General features: G+C 38.6%; 1 protein-coding gene across 1 annotated transcript in view; it reads right to left on the bottom strand.

Moving 5' to 3' along the window:
• The window catches only part of LOC127869056 (E3 ubiquitin-protein ligase UBR3-like), a 107,228-nt gene that overhangs the window by 34,393 nt on the left and 48,421 nt on the right, over nucleotides 1-24,414 (bottom strand). Inside the window, exons 18-29 of the mRNA XM_052411325.1 lie at nucleotides 22,312-22,410; nucleotides 21,731-21,935; nucleotides 20,302-20,755; nucleotides 18,349-18,440; nucleotides 15,845-16,015; nucleotides 12,494-12,624; nucleotides 11,835-11,945; nucleotides 11,028-11,231; nucleotides 10,094-10,227; nucleotides 7,573-7,652; nucleotides 4,817-4,925; nucleotides 180-277 (exon numbers count right to left, since the gene is read on the bottom strand). Coding sequence (XP_052267285.1) covers nucleotides 180-277; nucleotides 4,817-4,925; nucleotides 7,573-7,652; nucleotides 10,094-10,227; nucleotides 11,028-11,231; nucleotides 11,835-11,945; nucleotides 12,494-12,624; nucleotides 15,845-16,015; nucleotides 18,349-18,440; nucleotides 20,302-20,755; nucleotides 21,731-21,935; nucleotides 22,312-22,410 — 1,888 coding nt within the window. The remainder of the gene's footprint in view (nucleotides 1-179; nucleotides 278-4,816; nucleotides 4,926-7,572; nucleotides 7,653-10,093; nucleotides 10,228-11,027; nucleotides 11,232-11,834; nucleotides 11,946-12,493; nucleotides 12,625-15,844; nucleotides 16,016-18,348; nucleotides 18,441-20,301; nucleotides 20,756-21,730; nucleotides 21,936-22,311; nucleotides 22,411-24,414) is intronic.

Genomic DNA, 24,414 nt, shown 5'->3' with positions numbered 1-24,414 from the left:
CCCTTAGCAGCTTGTGACAGGCCCAAGGATGGACTGACGGAAGGACATTGCCAATTTTAAATCCCTCCGCATTTGGCCGGGGATAATAACTACCCTAAATCCCTCTGCATTTGGCCGGGGATAATAACTACCCTAAACGTTGTTAACCAAAAAGTATTTTTATTCAAATTACATTGTACCTCTTTCAATGGTTGCTGGCAGTGTCAAAATAATCTGTATCAGCAGTGAGACAGGATCCTTGAGCAACAGTGGTACCTCTTTCTGGTACAAAGAGACACTGAAACAAGTCAAAAGATACAATTAAAAGAGCCAAATGAAACACTGAAATGTGCCAAAAGAATCACTAAAATGAGCAAAAAGAAGCACTGAAAAATGAGAAAACAAGAGCTGTGTTTGACCACACAATGCCCCCTACTGCACTTTGAAGCTGCACAGCAGCTCCAAGGCTAGCAACTTTATAAAATATTGATGGACCAAAATAAGAGTTCAGTCCAAGGCCTGTAACTTTGTCCGGACACTAACCAAACTCAATCTAGATCAGTAAGTCATGTAAGTAGACGTACACACAAAAAATACTGTAAATTTCTGAAAGCATTTAGGAAAAAACACCGGAACTGATAGACAGACGGACAGCACGACTGCTAAATCCCACCATACCCTGGGAATAAAAACACACAATGATGACTTCTGATACATAACTTTATACAATGATAGCATTAGCCCAAGCAGTTTAAAATAAGCACAAAAGATCTTCTTTCTTATTTTTATTCATTTTAAAGCATATATTGTATACATACATGTATTTCATTTGCAGACAATGGTTCTAACAGGGTATACAGAAAGTATGCCTTATAATTTTGTTTGACCTTGGTTTGTTTAATTTCTATCATAGACAACAGTATGCGTTCTGTAATATATTGCATATATATATATCAATGATGTTATAAAATTTAAAAATAGAAAACAATAGTAAAAATAATGTATAAAATGATAAGCTAACATAAAGTGAAAAGTATAAAAGTGGACAAGTTTATAAAAATTTAATTTGATTCCATTTTTGTTCAAAAATATGCAATGTATCATTACTGAGGGCTATTTCTTTCTCAATCTGAATCTTTAGTTTCAGGCTATGCATAAAACAATTGAAATTTGGTATTTGTTTTCTGTATTTCATGTTAAAGATAAAATATTTCATTAATATAAGGATGAAATTCACAATATAATTACAGTCTATTGATTTCAATGAGTAAATTCCAAAACTAACATTTAAGAAGGATAGTTTAACGTTTAGATGTTGTTGGCCAAGAAAGGATGTCAACTCATTCCAGATATACTCAAACCCGGTTAAGTAGCGGGTCTGGTTGAGTCGCGGTATTTCATTAGCGCCCTCTGGATTTTGTTTATTAACAATTCTGCTTGACCTACTTGTCAAATCTGACAGAAAACATGTCTCCCTACAGATTGGAATCAATTTTTGGTAATTAAATGTCGTAAAACTCAGACTTTAACAAAATTTGAATTTGTATAGTTCAGTAAATTGTCGTAACGAAAAAAATATGACATTGCCTAAAAATAACTGTGCTGTTTATTTTATTTGATGTCTTAAATTCCATATATTTAAATTGTTATATACTTTATTGATTGTTACTTTGAAGAGTATGTCAGAGCTTTGATAATTCATGTTTAATTTAAAATTGGTGCTGTTTAACCTATTTATCGCGAATCTACCGGGAGAAAAAATAAACAACAATGGCGGACAATGGTGTTAGATTTGTTTCTATGGCAGTTAATACTGAAGGATTTTCGCCATAAAAAGGCCTTTGTCCAATAAAGTTAAGTTAAATATGATTGTCCTTTAAATCATTTATCTGATATATGAAGATTGTTTCTAGACGCAAGTGAATATTCCTCAAGTACCGCGAGTCAACCGTGTTGCAGTATAGGTTGGACGTATATGCACTCCCAGAATAGATGTTCTATAATTTGCATTTAAAAAGATATTTATTGGTCGCGATTATGCGATTAATGTATTTGAACTGGAAGTTTCTTAGTGTGATGTCGATTGTTGTTTTGTTAGACATAAGAAATATTTCTTTCCAGTTTAATTCATGCTCTTGGAATCAAAAGATCTTAAAATTATTGCTTCCATGCTGATAATCAGGGATACAGTACAAAACTAGTTTGATTCAAACATGAACTGACAGACATTATTACAAAAAAATATCCAATTGTCATGCTGCACAGAATTTCCTTTAATTATTGAGTTCTTAACCATGATAATTTTGTTCTTTGCAAATAGAACATGAGATGCGTTTGTCAGAAACACAATGCCCCCTATTTAGCCACTTTGAAGCAACATATGTGACCTTTGACCTTGAAGGGTGACCTTAACCTTTCACCACTCAAAATGTGCAGCTCCATGAGATACACATGCATGCCAAATATCAAGTTGCTATCTTCAATAATGCAAAATTTATTGCAAAACTTTAACCAAGGTTAAAGTTTTGGGACACACACAATAAATGGACACACACAATAAATGAATGAATGAATGAATGAATGACAGACAGACAGAGGCCAAAAACAATATGCCCCCGATCTTTCTATCCGGGGGCATACAAATCAGTGAGTATTGTGTCAGAATACTTCTTGATTAACCCTTTATCACTCAGATACCGTAGTTACTCTAAGTTTTCGATTTAGATTCGAAAAATATTCAAAAATAACGAGTGTCCGAAAATTTAAAGACATACATGTTAGGGTTGTTTGTCAATTATTATAATGAAATAAAACCAATTAATAAATGTGCAATACTTGTATTGTGTTGTACTCTCCTTTCCCTTCTTTAAATAAAGTACAACTTCACTTATTTGCAATCTCTTACCTGAAATGGTATATAAAAGCGTCATAAAAACAACCATACTGCTTCCTGAATACGATATCATTTCAAATGCTGTTGGGTGAAACCATTGTTTATTAAACATGGTAATCTACCCAATAAAGCAATTGTAATGGTCCATTGCCCTCAGGGCATTCTATGCCAGGTTTTATTGCGTTAATCCGGTTGTAACACTTTATAATCGATGGGTCCAAGATAAGCGAAAACAGGGCAGAAATCTAGTAAACTAGCGTTGTAAAATCAAAGGCGTATCCAGAAGTTTTTCAGAGGGGAGGCTGAACTGGGGAGGGTGCAGGAGGGGTGTGGAATTTTTTTTTTTAAATGGCACCTTGAAATGATGCAATTTCCTGCAATTTAATCAGCATTTTGCATGACAAAAGTCAGGAAGATCCATCCGCCTAGGATGCTTCCGAGCAAACTACCGTACAACATTGCAAATGTTAATGTCCATGTCCCTATGAATAGATAAAGTAATCGAAGATAATTAATGACTTCAAAGTTTTCAATCAATTTTCTTTTAATAAATTAAAAAGTACAATTTGAACACAATCACATTATTTTGGAAAGTGCCTGATAGCAGACTCATTTTAAGTTGGTTCATTAGTTTTTTGTTTCTTGTTCCAAATGAATTCAAGTGTTGCCTGTTGGCGTTTCTTTTTTTCAAATTATAAAGTTTCATATTAGCAAAGTAATTCTTCAGTTTTTAGTCCTTTTTAATTTCTATAAACTTCTATAAATTTCTATTAATTTCTATTTCTTTGATTGAACATCAAAGCAGTTAGCCCAATTTGTAAAAATAACTAACACATTAATTGCCATTCATTAAGTGTGGCAGTGCTGTTGAATTTCATTTGCAATAACTAATTACTCAAAAGGATTATCATTCTTAAGAGCTAATACCAATTACATTCATCAAAGAAAGTTACCGAAAAATTAATGATGATTGTCCATTGCATTCGTCTAATCTCTTTAATTGCTACAAATTGAAATATTGTGTTTCACAAGTCCCATCCTTCAGCCAATCAAATAGCGCAGTTTATCACTAACAGTCCATTTAGCTGGCAAAGGTTAGATCCTCTGTACCCCTGCCTAGGGGCTCAATCACACAAATCGACAGCTGTTTATGGCTTAATTAGGGGCATATGACAGGAAATACACAAGTGGATATGTTTGGAACTTTAAGGGGCTCATATTTGTAAAAATCGTATCTAGCCAACCAGCTGGGGGGGGGGGGGGTTAGCCTCCTAGCCCCCCACCTAAATACGCCTCTGGAAAATATACTGTCCGAAAAATTGGAGTCATTAATTTTGGACAGAAATCTGTATGTCCGAAAATATAGAGACACGAAAAATAATCATTTTGGCTTAAAAAGAGGGTGTCCGAAAACTTAGTGTCCAATAACTTAGAGTAACTACGGTATACACTATGGCGTGTTTGTAGTCATTTATAAAATCAAATTTAATTTATGACCTATTTTACTTAATTCAAGTTTATAAGGCTTCATTTCAAATTCTATGATGAGCATTCAGGTTTCATGCCGGTTGCATACAGCTCTTTTCACTTTGCTTCTGACCAAGAAAGGTTGAATACACAAGCCTTTTTCAGCCATATCAACAGGTTTTTTTAAACGGACCAATTCCTAAAGCAAAATAGTAATAAAAAAGATAAATTTGGAAAGAAATTTTGATTTTTTTTTAAGAGGAGGGTCTTATTATTATAATATCTCTTTTTTTCAAAAACCTCTAACAAAGTAGATAACAATAATTTATATGTTTGTCTTATAATTTGAATTATAATTAAGAGTTATATTCATTTTTTTCCCCAAATAAGTGAAATTAAAGTGTGAAACAAATTCCCTATCCCAAAATTGCATTTCCCTAAAATGGCCAGAAAAAAGTCTGATACACAAACTCTCACCTTGTAGTATTTTCTGAGCAGGAGACCCCGGTGATGTGAGACCACAGATCAGTGTATGGCTTGGTGGTCAGTATCTTACTGTGCATACTCAGAACATGGAGTAAGGGCACTGAAACATAAAAACAAAACATTGACCAGTGGAGTAAGGGCACTGAAACATATAAACTAAACATTGACCAGTGGAGTAAGGGCACTGAAACATAAAAACAAAACATTGACCAGTCGAGTAAGGGCACTCAAACATATAAACTAAACATTGACCAGTGGAGTAAGGGCACTGAAACATATAAACTAAACATTGACCAGTCGAGTAAGGGCACTCAAACATATAAACTAAACATTGACCTGTGGAGTAACGGCACTGAAACATATAAACTAAACATTGACCAGTCGAGTAAGGGCACTCAAACATATAAACTAAACATTGACCTGTGGAGTAACGGCACTGAAACATATAAACTAAACATTGACCAGTCGAGTAAGGGCACTCAAACATATAAACTAAACATTGACCAGTCGAGTAAGGGCACTCAAACATATAAACTAAACATTGACCAGTCGAGTAAGGGCACTCAAACATATAAACTAAACATTGACCTGTGGAGTAACGGCACTGAAACATATAAACTAAACATTGACCAGTCGAGTAAGGGCACTCAAACATATAAACTAAACATTGACCTGTGGAGTAACGGCACTGAAACATATAAACTAAACATTGACCAGTCGAGTAAGGGCACTCAAACATATAAACTAAACATTGACCAGTCGAGTAAGGCCACTCAAACATATAAACTAAACATTGACCAGTCGAGTAAGGGCACTCAAACATATAAACTAAACATTGACCAGTCGAGTAAGGGCACTCAAACATATAAACTAAACATTGACCTGTGGAGTAACGGCACTGAAACATATAAACTAAACATTGACCAGTCGAGTAAGGGCACTCAAACATATAAACTAAACATTGACCTGTGGAGTAACGGCACTGAAACATATAAACTAAACATTGACCAGTGGAGTAAAGGCACTGAAACATATAAACTAAACATTGACCAGTCGAGTAAGGGCACTCAAAAATATAAACTAAACATTGACCTGTGGAGTAACGGCACTGAAACATATAAACTAAACATTGACCAGTGGAGTAAAGGCACTGAAACATATAAACCAAACATTGACCTGTGGAGTAACGGCACTGAAACATATAAACCAAACATTGACCTGTGGAGTAATGGCACTGAAACATATAAACCAAACATTGACCTGTGGAGTAAGGGAACTGAAACATATAAACCAAACATTGACCTGTGGAGTAAGGGCACTGAAACATATAAACCAAACATTGACCTGATGAGTAAGGGCACTGAAACATATAAACCAAACATTGACCAGTGGAGTAAGTGCACTCAAACATATAAACCAAACATTGACCAGTGGAGTAAGGGCACTGAAACATATAAACAAAACATTGACCAGTGGAGTAAGGGCACTGAAACATATAAACTAAACATTGACCAGTGGAGTAAAGGCACTGAAACATATAAACCAAACATTGACCTGTGGAGTAACGGCACTGAAACATAAACCAAACATTGACCTGTGGAGTAACGGCACTGAAACATATAAACCAAACATTGACCTGTGGAGTAAGGGAACTGAAACATATAAACCAAACATTGACCTGTGGAGTAAGGGCACTGAAACATATAAACCAAACATTGACCTGTGGAGTAAGGGCACTGAAACATATAAACCAAACATTGACCAATGGAGTAAGGGCACTCAAACATATAAACTAAACATTGACCAATGGAGTAAGGGCACTCAAACATATAAACTAAACATTGACCTGTGCTTTTATTCGCCAACAAATTCTTAGACTTAAGTCTAAACAAGAGCACCGCATAATGGGTGCCACGCTCGGCTGCGAAAGCTTGTGAGAATTTAAAAAAAAATAATTAAGAGGTCACAGTGACCTTGACCTTTGACCGTGTGACCCAAAAAATGGGTGTGGCGTGTAGAACTCATCAAGGTGCAACTACATATGAAGTTTGAAAGTTGTAGGTGGAAGCACTTTGATTGTAGAGCAAAATGTCAGGGTTTGAGCACGACGCCGGCAGACGACACGACACGACAACTACGAGCTGGCTATGACAATACCTTGGGTTTTCTCCGAAAACAGCCGAGCTAATAAAATGAACATTCTTATAACTTAAATGTACTAATTCAACTTGAAAGTTAGGTCTTGCATAGACTGCGCAGGCTTATCTTGGATGACACCTAAATCACATGCATTAAGCCCACTTTTCGCAGAATGAGGCTCATATGTTATTATTCCATGATATGTGTCTTGTTCTGAGAACACTGGGCTTAATTCATGAGCGAAAAGTGTCGTCCCAGATTAGCCTGTGCAGTCCGCACAGGCTAATCAGGGACAACACTTTTTGCTTTAATGGTTTTTTTAGTTTCAAGGAAGTCCCTCCTTACCAAAAATCAAGTTTAGGCGGAAAGTGTCGTCCCTGATTAGCCTGTGCGAACTGCACAGGCTAATCTAGGACGACACTTTACGCACATGCATTAAGCCCAGTTTTCTCAGAACAACGCTCGTATGTGTATCACTACTACACTTAGCCAAGGATATGTATAGAAGACCCTGTCTAGTAGAAGAGAAACAGTTACACTACAGGTCCTGCTTACTTTTTAAAACCCAACTCAAACCATAAATACCAGCATACTAATGTTCAGCTTACAAAAGCAGTGTTTCCTTGAAGTTGGCAATGGCTGACTCAAATCCCCCTTTCTCTGCAACAGTTCCAACTCCAGATTTGTCCTAAAAAAAGTGCAATTTACACAATTAACATGCAATGCTAAAAAAATGACATTTTTATATAATTGTTGGTTTATCTTTCATTGATAAAAGGTTCAAACTTACTTTTCCTCCATTATATGCTAATAGACATTTTTTTATGTTCGGTGACATTTAGATGACAAGAAACCGTCCGAGATGGGTGATGCTCCCTAAAGGTTTTTTTTGTCACAATATTGCACTATATATTCAAATAAAAGGAAACATCTTGAGGGGCATAACTTTTGACAAAATAATACGATGGATGGTTTAGCAACTTAAAAATTTCAAAGGGCCATATTTCTCTAAATAAATCATCTAACCAGAACCCACAAATAACATGCGCATCTCCTCAAGGAAGTTAAGCTTCCCATAAAGCTTCATTGAATTCCAGTCAGTAGTTGGGGAGATATAGCCCGGACAAGAATTGCACTATATGTACAGTTTATAGAAAATTTCAAAGGGTCATAACTCTGTGAGAAATTATCCGACCATAACCGGCTGATAATATGCACATTTCCTGTTGGTAGTGAAGCTTCCCATAAAGTATCATTAAATTCCCGTAAAAAGTTGCTGAGAAATAGCTCGGACAAGAATTGCACTATATGTACAATGGAAAATTTCAAAGGGCCATAAGTATGTGAAAAATCATCCGACCATAACCGGCTGATAATATGCATATCTCCTCTTGGTAGTGAAGCTTCCCATAAAGTTTCATTGAATTCCCGTAATAAGTTGCTGAGAAATAGCTCGGACAAGAATTGCACTATATGTACAGTTAATGGAAAATTTCAAAGGGCCATAACTCTGTGAAAAATCATCCGACCAGAACCGGCTGAAAATATGCACATCTCCTCTTGGTAGTGAAGCTTCCCATAAAGTTTCATTGAATTCCGGTCATTAGTTGCTGAGAAATAGCCCGGACAAGAATTGCACTATATGTACAGTTAATGGAAAATATCAAAGGGCCATAACTCTGTGAAAAATCATCCGACCAGAACCGGCTGATAATATGCAAATCTCCTCTTGGTAGTGAAGCTTTCCATAAAGTTTCATTGCATTCCGGTCATTAGTTGCTGAGAAATAGCCCGGACAAGAATTGCACTATATGTACAATTAATGGAAAATTTCAAAGGGCCATAACTCTGTGACAAATCATCCGACCAGAACCCGCTGATGATATGCACATCTCCTCTTAGTAGTGAAGCACCCCATAAAGTTTCATTAAATTCCGGTCATTAGTTGCTGAGAAATAGCCTGGACAAAAATTGTGCACGGACGGACAGACAGACACACACACACGCACGGACAGATGAAGCGGCGACTATATGCACCCCCAAAAATAAATTTTGGGGGAGCATAAAAACTGAATGAGTAAGCGAGCAGAAACCACAAATAGCGGACGGACAGACAGAAAGACAGCGCAGAATCAATATGCCTCCCTTTGGTGGTACAAACAAATATCTTGGCTTAGTGGATATGGTGTCAGCCTAGGGATAGGGAGGTCACAGGTTCGATCCCCATGGTTGCAGCCTTTTTTAGATCTCCCTCAGACACTAACTTTTTCAGTGCAGGAACCGAATTTTGAAGGCCTTTGCAAACAGTTTGGATCCAGATGAGACGCCACAGAACGTGGCGTCTCATCAGGATCCAAACTGTTTGCTATTCTTATAGTATTCTTTGAAAAAAAAAACGAAGAAAATGCTTATTTTAGAAATTCAGCAGACGACATTTTAGCAGACAACAAATTTCCCAGCATGCAAAGGGTTAAGTACTGGTTCTAGTACCAATAAAAGGGACTGGAGAGTGTTTCAAATAAGCCTTAGGCTTACTATGCAATCGAGCATAAATAAATAGGTTTAAACTAATATTTTGAACTATAATTAGAGCTCTGTCACAATTGTGACTTCTACCCTAGCAACGTTTTGTCACCAAGTCTAAGAACACGTAAGACAGGATTATGTGGGTCACTGGGATTATGTGGGTCACTGGGATTAAAAGTGTTTTGCACATCTTCACTTCATGGAGATACTTTTAAAGTTTCAAATTAATGACTTGAGAGCTGTAAAAGAAATTATCTCCAGCATATTTATAATATTTTACGCTGACAGACTGAACAACCAAAAATCCGATAGAGTGACTCTAATACATCCATTTTCAAACATGGTTTGCAAAAGTATAATGAAACAATTTTTTAATAAATAAAGCATGATTCTGTGAAAACTGGGCTTCCTGCATATGGGTAGAGTGTCATCCCAGATTAGCCTGTGCAGTCCACACTCGCGTATCAAGGAAGGCACTTTCTTTTTTTTTTCTTTTCAAGAAAGTCCCTCCTTAACAAATGTTCAGTCTAAGGGGAAAGTGTTGTCCCTGATAAGCCTGTGCAGACAGAGCCCACAAAGAATCTGTCATTTTTATCATGTTACCTTGCAACTGAGCAAACAAAGAGCAGCACGCTCTCAGAGGTCTGTGAGCTGGTGTAGGTCTTGTACATCCCGTAGGTGGCATTGGTGAGGTCCTCCATCATGCTGCCCATCGCCTTGGTAACCAACGGTGACCTCTGAAATTGTACAAAGATTTTTTATTAATTTTTTTTGTAAAGACTAGTTAACGCAAAAATTTTGGCTACCAATGGAAACATTTGAAAGGGCAAAGTGGTTTTTGTTCAGAATTTGTTTAAATACGAGTTTGGGCAGAAATCAGTGACCGAATTTTCCGCCAAGACTGGATTTTTGTTTAGAAGAGACTCCCTTTAAATAAAAAAATCCACATAGAAGGTGTCGTCCCTGATAATTCTGTATGGATTGCGCAGGTGAATCTGGGACAACACTTTACCCCAATGCAGAAAGCCCTTTTCTCTCAAAGTACAGTTAGAATGCATGTTTATAATTATCAAATTATTTATCAAGTCAACTGAGTCTAGACAGTAAGTCTGCACCAATTACAGGTGTTATTACTTGATGACAAAAGAGTAAGAAAGCGACAGCATGTTGATAATGATTGTGTTATATATCAGGTCTATCGAGACTAAACCGTTAGTCTACCACAATAACTGTTGTAATGGGTAAACATGACCACCTTGATTACATTGACATAAGAAAGACTGTGTTTATCATCACGTCTACTGATACCACAATTACTGTTGTAATGGCTATAACAACAAAACTGGAATAGGTAAACATAACCAGCATGATGGCCATGGTAATGCTTGTGTAATTTATCGCCTCTACTTGGACCAAACCACAAGTCTTCCAATTACTGGTGTAATGGGACAGGTTAACGTAACCAGCTTGATGACAACGGTGTTAGAAAGCTTCAGGATTATTCATCACGTCTACTGAGACTAAAACGTAAGTCTACCACAATTACTGGAGTAATGGGCCTCTTGATCATCATGCTGGCAATGTCCAGCGCCATCTGGCGGGGGTCGCGCGAGACGGGCCGCGTGATGGAGTACTTGCTCTCCTCGGGAATGATGGGTATCACAGAGTTGGAGAGCTGCACACACAGTGGACAGGAGTATTCTCCCTTAGACACCAGCAGGTTGGCGTGAGCTCCCTGACCCTGAAAAATAGTTGAGATGATGACATCATGATACCTTCAGGGCAACAAAGCATCAAACAGCTAGCCTGTAACTCCCTAGACTTTGTTGTGTGCCTCAATAATTTTGATAAATTATATAAAGTTGATACATTCTCTATGCAAGGAGTATTGAATAAGCAAATATTTGATTCTATGATAAGAATATCTGTTTGTACTCTGCCTCTGCTGAAAACATATGAGCCAAGTCAAAAACCATCTTACGCCATGTGTGGCAAGCGTTACTCCAAATGCGTCGCACATTAGCACAGTCTAGTCAGGAGCTACAGTGTCCACCCTTAAGTCTCACAATGTTCCGTAGTCTCAATTGCAGACAGGGTAGCTCCTGACCAGACTGCAGGGATGAGCAGGCTGGTCTGGACCTATGCTGGCTGCATATGCAATAGGACCCATTTTCACATGACACAAGCTCATGTTTTCAACAGAGGTAGAGTTTAAACATACATTCTGATCACAGAATCCAACATTTGCTCAATCAATACTTTTTGCTCAGAAACATAGTAGTTATCCCAAAATTGTCTGGCTCATATGACATCCAAGTAATGTTGTAACTTAAGACCCCCTTACCAGCAATGAGGAGACGTACGAAGTGTGGCAGTCGAGGTGTAGATAGTGACCACAGGTCTGTACCAGCACACCCCCGTCCCAGCCAATGTTTACAGACGTCTGACAGGAGCTCTGCAATAGTACTGATTATATGAATTTTATCTTCTATAATCCAATTTAAATCAATTTGGATAAGAAATCAGTAAGTATAGTAGGATAAAGGGTTTATTGGTTCCAAGGGAGATAACCACAACTGGGTAGTTGCAAGGAACTACAGCTGGTTGTCTCCCTAGGAGAAGGGGAGTCCCAGAATGCAATAGGCCAGTTGTTAGAACTTCCTTTTCCTTCTAACCTTGGAACCTAAGAGTCGCAGAAAAACGTTTAAAATGTTTTTGGGTTGAGTCATGAACAGTTAACCATTTCCCTCTCAAATGCAAAGTGAAAATGGCTATATGAAACCTGCATAAAACTAGATTAGAATTAAAGAAACTCGTAGTCTGTTCAAGTTTTATGCTGTTTGCTGCTCCCCTGGGTACAAAAATATACACAAAAGTACTCTAGAGAATGACCGGGTGCCCTAAGCGTATTTTCCATACTCTGGGTACATTGCAGTATATTTAAGAGTACCCTGGGTACTTCTAAGTACCACAGCTGACAACAACTAATCGAGCAAAACTAACCTCCTCAAAGTTTCTGAAGAGCTTTTCCAACCTCTCCGTCTGCACGCGGGAGCAGTTGACGATCCTCTGTCGAGTCTTGTCAACCAGCGTGAGAACCTTACGGGTGTCCGTCTGTGTTCTGTGGCCAAGTACTGAAAATACAAATCATTTAACCCTTTACATTTGTAGTCCCTTGGAAAGTAAAATTTAATTAAAGACCTTTCTTACTAGATTCAATTTTTAAAGGCTTCATTTCCAACCCTTAGACACTGGTAAGCAGCAAACAGCATAAAACCTGATTTTATGCTGTTTGCACATAGCCATTTTCATTTTGCTTCTAAGTGGGAAAGGGTTAAAAACTCCAGCTGATCATAGAAAAATGAACGTTAAAGTAGTTAGTTAAGAAAACACCAAAAGGGGTGAATACTTATAGAAGACTATGAGCCTAAAACATAACAATTTATGTCATCATGGTACATATGGTGTCCACTAAGCGAAGGCAGGTCACTGTTTTTTCCCCATTGTGGGAGCATTCTTTAGATCTCACCTAAGACACTAAGTACTGGTACTGCCCAGAAAGCAGACCAGACAGAGTTTCAATAAGACTGGTGCTGCCCAGGAAGCAGACCAGACAGAGTTTAAATAAGACTGGTACTGCTCAGGAAGCAGACCAGACAGCGTTTCAATAAGACTGGTACTGCCCAGGAAGCAGACCAGACAGCGTTTCAATAAGACTGGTACTGCCCAGGAAGCAGACCAGACAGCATTTCAATAAGAACGGTACTGCCCAGGAAGCAGACCAGACAGCGTTTCACTAAGACTGGTACTGCCCAGGAAGCAGACCAGACAGAGTTTCAATAAGACTGGTACTGCCCAGGAAGCAGACCAGACAGCATTTCAATAAGACAGGTACTGCCCAGGAAGCAGACCAGACAGCGTTTCAATAAGACTGGTACTGCCCAGGAAGCAGACCAGACAGAGTTTCAATAAGACTGGTACTGCCCAGGAAGCAGACCAGACAGCGTTTCAATAAGACTGGTGCTGCCCAGGAAGCAGACCAGACAGCGTTTCAATAAGACTGGTACTGCCCAGGAAGCAGACCAGACAGCGTTTCAATAAGACTGGTACTGCCCAGGAAGCAGACCAGACAGCGTTTCAATAAGACTGGTACTGCCCAGGAAGCAGACCAGACAGCGTTTCAATAAGACAGGTACTGCCCAGGAAGCAGACCAGACAGCGTTTCAATAAGACTGGTACCGCCCAGGAAGCAGACCAGACAGCGTTTCAATAAGACTGGTACTGCCCAGGAAGCAGACCAGACAGCGTTTCAATAAGACTGGTACCGCCCAGGAAGCAGACCAGACAGCGTTTCAATAAGACTGGTACTGCCCAGGAAGCAGACCAGACAGCGTTTCAATAAGACTGGTGCTGCCCAGGAAGCAGACCAGACAGCGTTTCAATAAGACTGGTACCGCCCAGGAAGCAGACCAGACAGCGTTTCAATAAGACTGGTACTGCCCAGGAAGCAGACCAGACAGCGTTTCAATAAGACTGGTACTGCCCAGGAAGCAGACCAGACAGCGTTTCAATAAGACTGGTACTGCTCAGGAAGCAGACCAGACAGCGTTTCAATAAGACTGGTGCTGCCCAGGAAGCAGACCAGACAGCATTTCAATAAGACTGGTACTGCTCAGGAAGCACACCAGACAGCATTTCAATAAGACTGGTACTGCCTAGGAAGCAGACCAGACAGCGTTTCAATAAGACTGGTACTGCCTAGGAAGCAGACCAGACAGCGTTTCAATAAGACTGGTACTGCCCAGGAAGCAGACCAGACAGCATTTCAATAAGACAGGTACTGCCAAGGAAGCAGACCAGACAGCGTTTCAATAAGACTGGTACTGCCCAGGAAGCAGACCAGACAGCGTTTCAATAAGACTGGTACCGCCCAGGAAGAAGACCAGGCAGCGTTTCAATAAGACTGGTACTGCCCAGGAAGCAGACCAGACAGCGTTTCAATAAGACAGGTACTGCCCAGGAAGCAGACCAGACAGCGTTTCAATAAGACTGGTACTGCCCAGGAAGCAGACCAGACAGCGTTTCAATAAGACTGGTACTGCCCAGGAAGCAGACCAGACAGCGTTTCAATAAGACTGGTACTGCCCAGGAAGCAGACCAGACAGCGTTTCAATAAGACTGGTACTGCCCAGGAAGCAGACCAGACAGCGTTTCAATAAGACTGGTACTGCTCAGGAAGCAGACCAGACAGCGTTTCAATAAGACTGGTACTGCCCAGGAAGCAGACCAGACAGCGTTTCAATAAGACTGGTACTGCCCAGGAAGCACACCAGACAGCGTTTCAATAAGACTAAGGATTTAAATTGCTCAAATAAACTAAATGATTACAAGAGCTCCAGAGCTCCTTGGTCGGAGACAAATCTCCCCCCCCCCTCCCAAACAGGGCTTTGACACAGAACCAGTAAATGTGCTCAGGAGTAATCAATCGAACATAATTTACACATGAATAGGTATTATCTACTGTTCAAGATTAATGCATCTGCAAAGTATGAGGCCAATCAGTCAATCCTTTGATGATGACTGAACTGAAATCAATTTAACACTTAATGTCACCTTGACCTTTGTACAAGTGACCCCAATTTCAATAGTGGTCATCTACTGTCAACACACATGTTAAGTATCAAGCCAATCGGTCAATTTGTTGACAAGTTATTGATCTAAAACTATTTTCACACTTATTGTTACAGTGACCTTGACCTTGTGATCCCAATTTCAATAGGGGTCATCAACTGTCCAAGGCCAATGCACATGGGAAGTATCAAGCCAATTAGTGACTCATATGACGAGTTATTGATCTGAAAGAATTTCACATTTAGTGTGACAGTGACCTTGACCTTTGACCTAGAGACCCCAATGTTAATAGGGGCCTTCTACTGTCCAACGCCAATTTACATGGGAAGTATCAATTCAATCAGTCCCTCCGTTCACGAGTTATTAATCATAAACTATTTTCACTCTTAGTGTGACCTTGACCTTTACCTACTGACCCCAATTTTAATAGGGGTCATCTTCTGGCAAAGGCCAAGCCAATTGGTCAATCAGTACACAAGTTATTGATCAGAAACAATTTTCACTCTGAGTGTAAGTAACCTTGACTTTTGACCTATTACCCCAATTTAAATAGGGATCATCTACTGGCAAAGGCCAATGCACACAAGCAGCATCAAGCCAATTGGTCAATCCTTTCACAAGTTATTGATCGGAAAAGAACTTGTCTACTGACAGACCGACCGAAATCCAGCAAAACAATATGACCCCTCTTTTTTGAAAAAAGGGCATACAAATTAAATTTACCACTGGAAGCTTGCAGAAAGACGACAAGTCCTATGGTCCTCTCTGCAGTGGACGGCGTACTCTGGTTACATATCACACAGTCGTACAACGTCTCGTCTGATTCCATACTCTCTGGATGACCACTGCCATCTGGGCTGTTTGGACTTTTTGAGGCACCCGTTGTTGAGGAATCTGTCGAGGGGGAATGAGTGACAATAAAGTAAGGCAATTAAATGACATCTATGGCTTGGTAAGATAAGAAAAATATTTTAGTAACATTTTCTGTTGAATTAATGAGAACAAGAGTGACAAACTGTCACAAGATACGCCCGTTGGAAGGTTTTGGACACCATGCTAAATGCTTGAAATGCACTAAGTGACCTAGTGACCTAGTTTTTGACCCGGCATGACCCAAATTTGAACTTCACCTAGATATCATTTAGACACAACTTTTGACCAAATTTGGTGAACATCGGATGAAAACTACTTCAATTAGAGAGCGGACACCATGCTTAATCCTTGAAATGCACAAAGTGACCCCGTGACCTAGTTTTTGACCCTACATGATCCATATTCGAACCTGACCTAGATTTTGTCTAGATACAACTTCTGACCAAATTTGGTGAAGATCGGATGAAAACTTCTTTAATTAGAGAGAGGAGACCATGCTCAATGCTTGAAATGCACTAAGTGACCTCCTGACCTAGTTTTTGACCCGGCATTACTCATATTTCAACTTGTCCTAGATATCATTTAGACGCAACTTCTGACCAAATTTGGTGAAGATCGGATGAAAACTACTTCAATTAGAGAGTGGACACCATGCTAAATCCTTGAAATGCACTTAAAGACCCCATGACCTAGTTTTTGACCCGGCATGACCTATATTCGAACTTGACCTAGATATTGTCTAGATACAACTTCTGACTAAGTTTGGTATAGATTGGATGAAAACTATTTGAATTAAAGAGACACTGCTGTGGATGCCGCCGCCTGCCCTTTCGTCATGGGTGACACTATAATACGTCCCGTTTTTTTAAAACTAGGTATAAAAATCAAAACACTCAAGCCTATGGAGAAAAGATATGAACAATCTAAAGGTCACCTGGTTTGAGCAATGTTGTTTTCAAGTGTCACATTAACATTTACTGCGTTAGACTTGTTCAATTGAAAATGCAGTATTTAAAGACAAGAGCACCGCATAGCGAGTGCCAACACTCGGCTGTGGTTGCAGTTTTGAATAAATGAAAGGTGCATCTACATAGGAAGTTTCAAAGTTGTAGGTGGAGGCACTTTGATTTTACAGCCTATGTTTAAGTTTTATATTAGAGGTCACAGTGACCTTGACCTTTGACCTAGTGACCCAAAAATGGGTTTGGCGTGCAGAACTCATCAAGGTGCATCTACATATGAAGTTTCAAAGTTAATGGTGGAAGCACTTTGATTTTAGACCCTATGTTAAAGTTTTATATTAGAGGTCACAGTGACCTTGACCTTTGACCTAGTGATCCAAAAATGGGTGTGGCGTGTAAAACTCATCAAGATGCAGCCACATATGAAGTTTAAAAGTTGTAGGTGGAAGCACTTCGATTTTAGAGCCAATGTTAAGGTTTTAGCATGACGCGGACGGCAGACGAAGAGCTGGCTATGACAATACCTCGGGTTTTCTCCGAAAAAAGCCGAGCTAAACAATTATTAAAAAAAAACTGCCTACACAAGATTTTCCATTTTGCAATTTTTCTAGTAGTGATAAAAGCTATCATTTTAGCCATGGTTAGTTGCACACACACATTTTTTTCAAATAACTTCCTGGAAAGGGGTCAGATTAGTTTTCTCGGAAACCAATGGTTTCAACACAAATTCTAGCGACCATAAACCTGGGACCTCGCAAATTCATTAGGCCGGGTTGTTCAAAACTTTTACAACCAGTTGTTAAACCTTTAATATATGGGCCCATGTGAACAATGCTCGGCCAATATAAACAATGTTGGGCCCATGTGAACAAAACTGGGCCCATGTGAACAATACTGGGCCCATGTGAACAATACTGGGCCCAGGTGAACAATGCTTGGCCCATGTGAACAATGCTGGGCCCATGTGAACAATGCTGGGCCCATGTGACCAATACTGGGCCCATGTGAACAATGCTGGGCCCATGTCAAAATACTGGGACCATGTGAACAATACTGGGCCCGTGTGAACAATGCTGGGCCCATGTGATTATACTGGGCCCATAAGAACAATACTGGGCCCGTGTGAACAATACTGGGTCAATGTGAAAAATACTGGACCCATGTGAACAATACTGCGCCCATAAGAACAATACTGGGCCCATGTGAACAATGTTGGGCCCAGGTGATTATACTGGGCCAATGTGAACAATACTGGGTCAATGTGAACAATACTGGACCGATGTGAACAATACCAAGCCCATGTGAACAATACAGGGCCCATAAGAACAATACTGGGCCCATGTGATCAATGCTGGGTCCATGTGAACAATGCTGGGCCCAGGTGAACAATACCTTCAGTCTCCATTGCCTGCTCCATAAATGCCTTCTGTTTGGATGCGAACTCTTCCATCAACTTCTGTTGACGCTCTCTTGCCTTCTTACGTCTGCAATATGGCAAGAATATAAATAATGAAAAGAAATTTGTACAACAGCTAAAGCAGAACAATTTATGAATTTTCAAGTCTGCAATATGGGAAATAGGAGATGACATCAAAGGGGGTGGGTGGGGGGGGGGGGGTATAGTGTGAGGGTGTGGTGGTCATTTGTGAGATGATCTTAAAAAAAAAAAAAAAAAAAAAAAAAAATAGGGGATAAGGGGGGATAAGGGGGGGGGGGAAGGGGGGGGGGGGGGCACGGGCGATGGTTTAGGTGTAGGTGGAGTCTATTGTGGTATGTCAGGTAAGAGTAGTTTTGCCAAAGTATCAATCAAATCTAATCATAAATAAAGAAGTTATGGCAATTTTAGCAAAATTTAATAATTTGACCTTGAGAGTCAAGGTCATTCAAAGGTCAAGGTAAAATTCAACTTGCCAGGTACAGTAACCTCATGATAGCATGAAAGTATTTGAAGTTTGAAAGCAATAGCCTTGATACTTAAGAAGTAAAGTGGATCGAAACACAAAATTTAACCATATATTCAAAGTTACTAAGTCAAAAATGGGCCATAATTCCGTAAAAATGACATCCAGAGGTGTGCAACTTGTCCTTTTACTGTACCCTTATGATAGTTTGCGAGTGTTCCAAGTATGAAAGCAATATCTATGATACTTTAGGGGTAAAGTGGACCAAAACACAAAACTTAACCAAACTTTCAATTTTCTAAGTACAAAGGGCCCATAATTCCGTCCAAATGCCAGTCAGAGTTACATAACTTTGCCTGCACAGTCCCCTTACGATAGTTAATAAGTGTTGCAAGTATGAAAGCAATAGCTTTGATACTGTAGGAATAAAGTGGACCTAAACACAAAACATAACCAAATTTTCAATTTTTTAAGTATAAAAAGGGCACATAATTCTGTCAAAATGCCAGTCAGAGTTACATTACTTTTCCTGCACAGTCCCCTTATGATAGTTAGTAAGTGTTGCAAGTATGAAAGCAATAGCTTTGATACTTAAGGAATAAAATGGACCTAAACACAAAACTTCACCAAAATTTTCAATTTTCTAAGTATAAAAAGGGCACATAATTCTGTCAAAATGCAAGCCAGAGTTATCTAACTTTGCCTGCCCAGTCCCCTCATGATAGTAAGTAAGTGTACCAAGTTTGAATGCAATAGCATTGATACTTTCTGAAAAAAGTGGACCTAAACGCAAAACTTAACCAAAATTTTCAATTTTCTAAGTATAAAAAGGGCACATAATTCAGTCAAAATGCACGCCAGAGTTATCTAACTTTGCCTGCCCAGTCCCCTCATGATAGTAAGTAAGTGTACCAAGTTTGAATGCAATAGCATTGATACTTTCTGAAAAAAGTGGACCTAAACGCAAAACTTAACCAAAATTTTCAATTTTCTAAGTATAAAAAGGGCACATAATTCAGTCAAAAAGCATGCCAGAGTTATCTAACTTTGCCTGCCCAATCCCCTCATGATAGTAAGTAAGTGTACCAAGTTTGAATGCAATAGCATTGATACTTTCTGAGAAAAGTGGACCTAAACGCAAAACTTAACCGGACGCCGACGCCGACGCCAAGGTGATGACAATAGCTCATAATTTTTTTTCAAAAAATAGATGAGCTAAAAAGGGCTTGGTTTTAATGTGTTTTAGTCTGAAAGAAAACAGTTAAGTACAGAAAAAGAACTTAAAGCCACTGTTTTAAGGTTAAACTCATGTGCATATCTTGTTTCAGAACCAAAACCAAAAACAAGAGCAACATTTTCTTACATAAACAGAATTTAAAGCCAACATGAAAGTTAGTTAAAACTCAAGCACAGAAAAATACAAGAGCACACTTTTCTTACGTACCTAGTTTCAGTGTCCATAGACTTTCCTTTCTTTGAGGTTCCAGCCTCTTTGGGTTTATTGGCTTGATAGAGGTCTTCTACCGCTCTGGCGCAATCTGTGCTGCTCTGACATAGCTTATCAAGGACTTTCTTCACATAAAACTCCCCATTTCCTCCATTCTCCATCCCGCTGCCATTTCCACTCACAGACGGCGGCGCATATGAATTCGACTTTCCCGACAGTTTCGAATGGAGCTTATACAAAATAGTCATAAGGCTTTCGTTGATAGCAACAATTTTCGTTCTCTGTCGTTCTGTGGTCATGCCCCTGGTCTCGAACTTGGGACGTGTTCCGCTGGTGGACGGGAGGACGGTGAGAATACTTGGCTGGGGGTTACCTGAAGTCGTTGTCAAGGGCGACAGATGGAATGATGGGATGTGTCCAGTGTGGGCTGCTGTGATAGGACCACTTGGGCCTGGAGAAAGATGGAAGACAGAAAAAGTTGTGTGTACTTGTTTTCTTTAAATTTTAGCATTCTATTTTTCTAGTCAATATCTACATGTCTTTTAATCATGACATCATTTTGATAAACATACATTTTATAATTTTCTCTGAAAGAAACAGTAATGTTTGGATGAAGCTATTGACAGAAGCAAGAAGTTTCAATTATTTTATAGGTGCGTTTTATGCAAATATTTGTTGACATTTTCAGATGGTAAGACAGTATATCTTAACTTATTTTTACAGGTTGTTTTAATATTGTTGTTTTTAAGTTCAAAACCAAGTTACATATAATAATTTTACACACACATATACTCTCATGTTTTTAACAACCTGAAAATTGTTTTCGCCAACTCATTCCACAACCATAAACAGCAACACCAGAACAAAGTACAATGTAAAATACCAATTCTTAAATACTCTAATTTTAACAAGACTATTGCCAAGCAAGTCCCCTTCCAGTGAAACTCCACCACTTTTAGCGATATTTATAGTCTATTTGTTGCCAAAGCAACCATAATTCTTGACATAGGAACAAAATGAAATGATGTGCATAATCTCCATATTGCCATCTTTCCATGTTTCAAGTTTCATGAACAAATATGAAGAACTTTTAAAGTTATCGCAGCATCCACCATTTTCAGCAATATTTCTAGTCTATTTTTTGCCATAGCAACCAGCATTCTTGACGTAGGAACAAAATGAAATGACGTGCATAATCTGCATATTGCCATCTGTCCATGTTTCAAGTTTCATGAAAAAATATGAAGAACTTTTAAAGTTATCACAGGATCAAGAAAAGTGTGACAGACTGACAGGCTCACAGACTGGCGCATAGAGCCCAAACCATAAGTCCCCTTTGGTTCCACCAGTAGGGGACAAAAATATTCTTTATTCTTAGACTAACGTCTAATATAAGGTGTGTGAATAACTGTCTTGATCAGCTCACCTGCTAAAGCGCTAGGCGCCAACTGGAACATCTCTTCAAAAGATTCGAATGATGTGTCCAGGGACAGACGTGGCGACCCTTCCCTCTCTACGCTCAGGGATACCTCCACCTCACGTATCGTCTGCTTTACGTTCTCCAGGATGTCATTGCCAGAGAACCAGTCTCTGTAACTCTTGTCTGGCACCCTTGCCGGAGACGGTTTGACCTGTGAAGAGTGGCATTCCTTAATCTGGGACTCAAGGTATCATAATCTATTACTTATATTACTCTTCAACATTTTGTAAGAACAGGAGCATAACATTTATCTCTATTTTTACCACTCTGTTTTTACCTAATACCATAGAATTTTACTGAAATTGATAAACTTGGATAAAGGAAATGCTATTTGAGTAATATATTTTCTCCATTTATACCACGCATTTTTCACAATAGGCATGTTTTAAACAATGTTGAATTAGCTAAAGAAATGTTTAGCCTTACAGAGTCCATTTCAAAGTAAGATAAAAAATTCTAAAAATAAAAAAAGAGGGTTACGCATCACTCACTCTTTCAGAACAAAAAGAATGTCACACATCACTCACTCTTTTAGAACCATCAGGGTTTGGTACAGTGATTGCCAACTCGAGAAGGTGAACAGCGTAAAAGCTGAAACTCTCCGGCAAACTGCTGTCTTTCAATACCTGCATTAAATAAATACAGTTTTACATTACTTTTACGTAACATTTTAGCCGCGAAAAAAGGGTTTTAAAGCATGTTCCTTAAGCGTCCTCCCAGATAAGCCTGTTAAGTCTGCACACACACTTTCCATCTAAAATCCATTTTCCTTATGAAGAGACCTCACTTAAATGAAAAATATCTCCACAGCCGAAAAAGCTGTCCCTGATAAGCCTGTGTGGACTGCACAGGCTAATCTAAGACAACACTTTAAGCACATGCATCCTGTTTTCCAACAGTGAGGCTCGTTTGCCTTATGTGATCACCTTAACCCATTTAAGCCTAGTGGACTCTCCCATCCTTCTAAGTTGGATCAATTTATTTCCAAAATTAGGGATGTCAAGTATATTTATTTCTATATTTAGAACAATTCTTACAGAAATTCATTTAAGCAAACAGCGTAGACCCAGATGAGACGCCGCATAATGCTGCGTCTCATCTGGGTTTACGCTGTTTGCAATGTCCTTTTTTCAGGACGCTAGGCATGAACGGGTTAAATCAACTAGCTCAAATACAAACAGATGTCTTACATAAACTGAACAGATTTCTATTTGAAATATCATGGTTATAATTTTCACTTGATCAACATGAGCACTTAACCCTTTGCATGCTGGGAAATTTGTCATCTGCTAAAATGTCGTCTGCTGAATTTCTAAAATTAGCATTTTCTTCGATTTTTTTCAAAGAATATTATCAGAATAGCAAACAGTTTGGATCCTGATGAGACGTCACGTTCTGTGGCGTCTCATCTGGATCCAAACTGTTTGCAAAAGCCTTCAAAATTCGGTTCCCGCACTGAAAGGGTTAAATCAACATTACAGCTCAAATACAAACAGATGTCTTACATAAACTGAACAGATTTGTATTTGAAATATCATGGTTATAATTTTCACTTGCTCAACATGAGCACTTAAATTAAGATGATAATAAAAAGTCGGAAAATAATGTTCATCTGCCTTTGAAAGATATGCTTGTAGTTTATTTTTGCTGTTGGGAATCAGTGACTTCAATTTACAGCACCTCAATATAACTCATACTTGTGAACTCTATTAGCATAAATTACTTGATTTTTTTTCCTTCATGAAAACTTGGTGTTGAACATGCAAAGTTTTTATGAGCAAATGACAACACAGACGTAAGGTAGTAGGAGATTATATCATGTCTTTAATCCTTTAATCCTTCTCCAGTAACAAAACTAATAATTTAATCATCACAGTTTGAAACTGTTGAATCATTCTCCTTTTTAAAAACGGTAAAGATGACAAAGTGTTATATTCACATTTTGAAGGACGGTAAAGATGAAAGAGTGTTATATTCACATTTTGAAAGACGGTAAAGATGAAACAGTGTTATATTCACATTTTGAAAGAAGTTATAGGTAAAGGAGTGCATGGTTTTACAAAGGCTCAAAATGGCACATTGTTACATTCACCATTTAAAGGGCAGTAAAGATTAAAGAGTGTTATATTCACATTTTGAAGGATAGTAAAGATTAAAGAGTGTTATATTCACATTTTGAAGGATAGTAAAGATTAAAGAGTGTTATATTCACATTTTGAAGGATAGTAAAGATTAAAGAGTGTTATATTCACATTTTGAAGGATAGTAAAGATAAAAGAGTGTTATATTCACATTTTGAAGGATAGTAAAGATTTAAGAGTGTTATATTCACATTTGAAAGGATGGCAAAGATGAAAGAGTGAAAGAGTGCTAAATTAACCTTTGAAGGAAAGTTAAGATGAAAAGTTATATTCAAATTTTGAAGGATGGTTAAGATAAAAGATTGCACGGTTTTGAAACTCAAAAGGACACATTTTTACATTCATCATTTGAAGGACAGTAAAAATGAAAGAGTGTTATATTCAAATATTGAAGGATGGTAAGGATTACAGAGTGTCATATTCACAGTTTGAAGGACAGTAAAGATGAAAGTGTTATATTCACATATTGAAGGATGGTACAGATATTCA

Source organism: Dreissena polymorpha, chromosome 2 (assembly GCF_020536995.1).
Source record: "Dreissena polymorpha isolate Duluth1 chromosome 2, UMN_Dpol_1.0, whole genome shotgun sequence".
NCBI lineage: Eukaryota > Metazoa > Mollusca > Bivalvia > Myida > Dreissenidae > Dreissena > Dreissena polymorpha.
The sequence above is the reverse complement of the archived record's forward strand: the minus strand, read 5'-3'. Positions and strand labels throughout refer to the sequence as shown.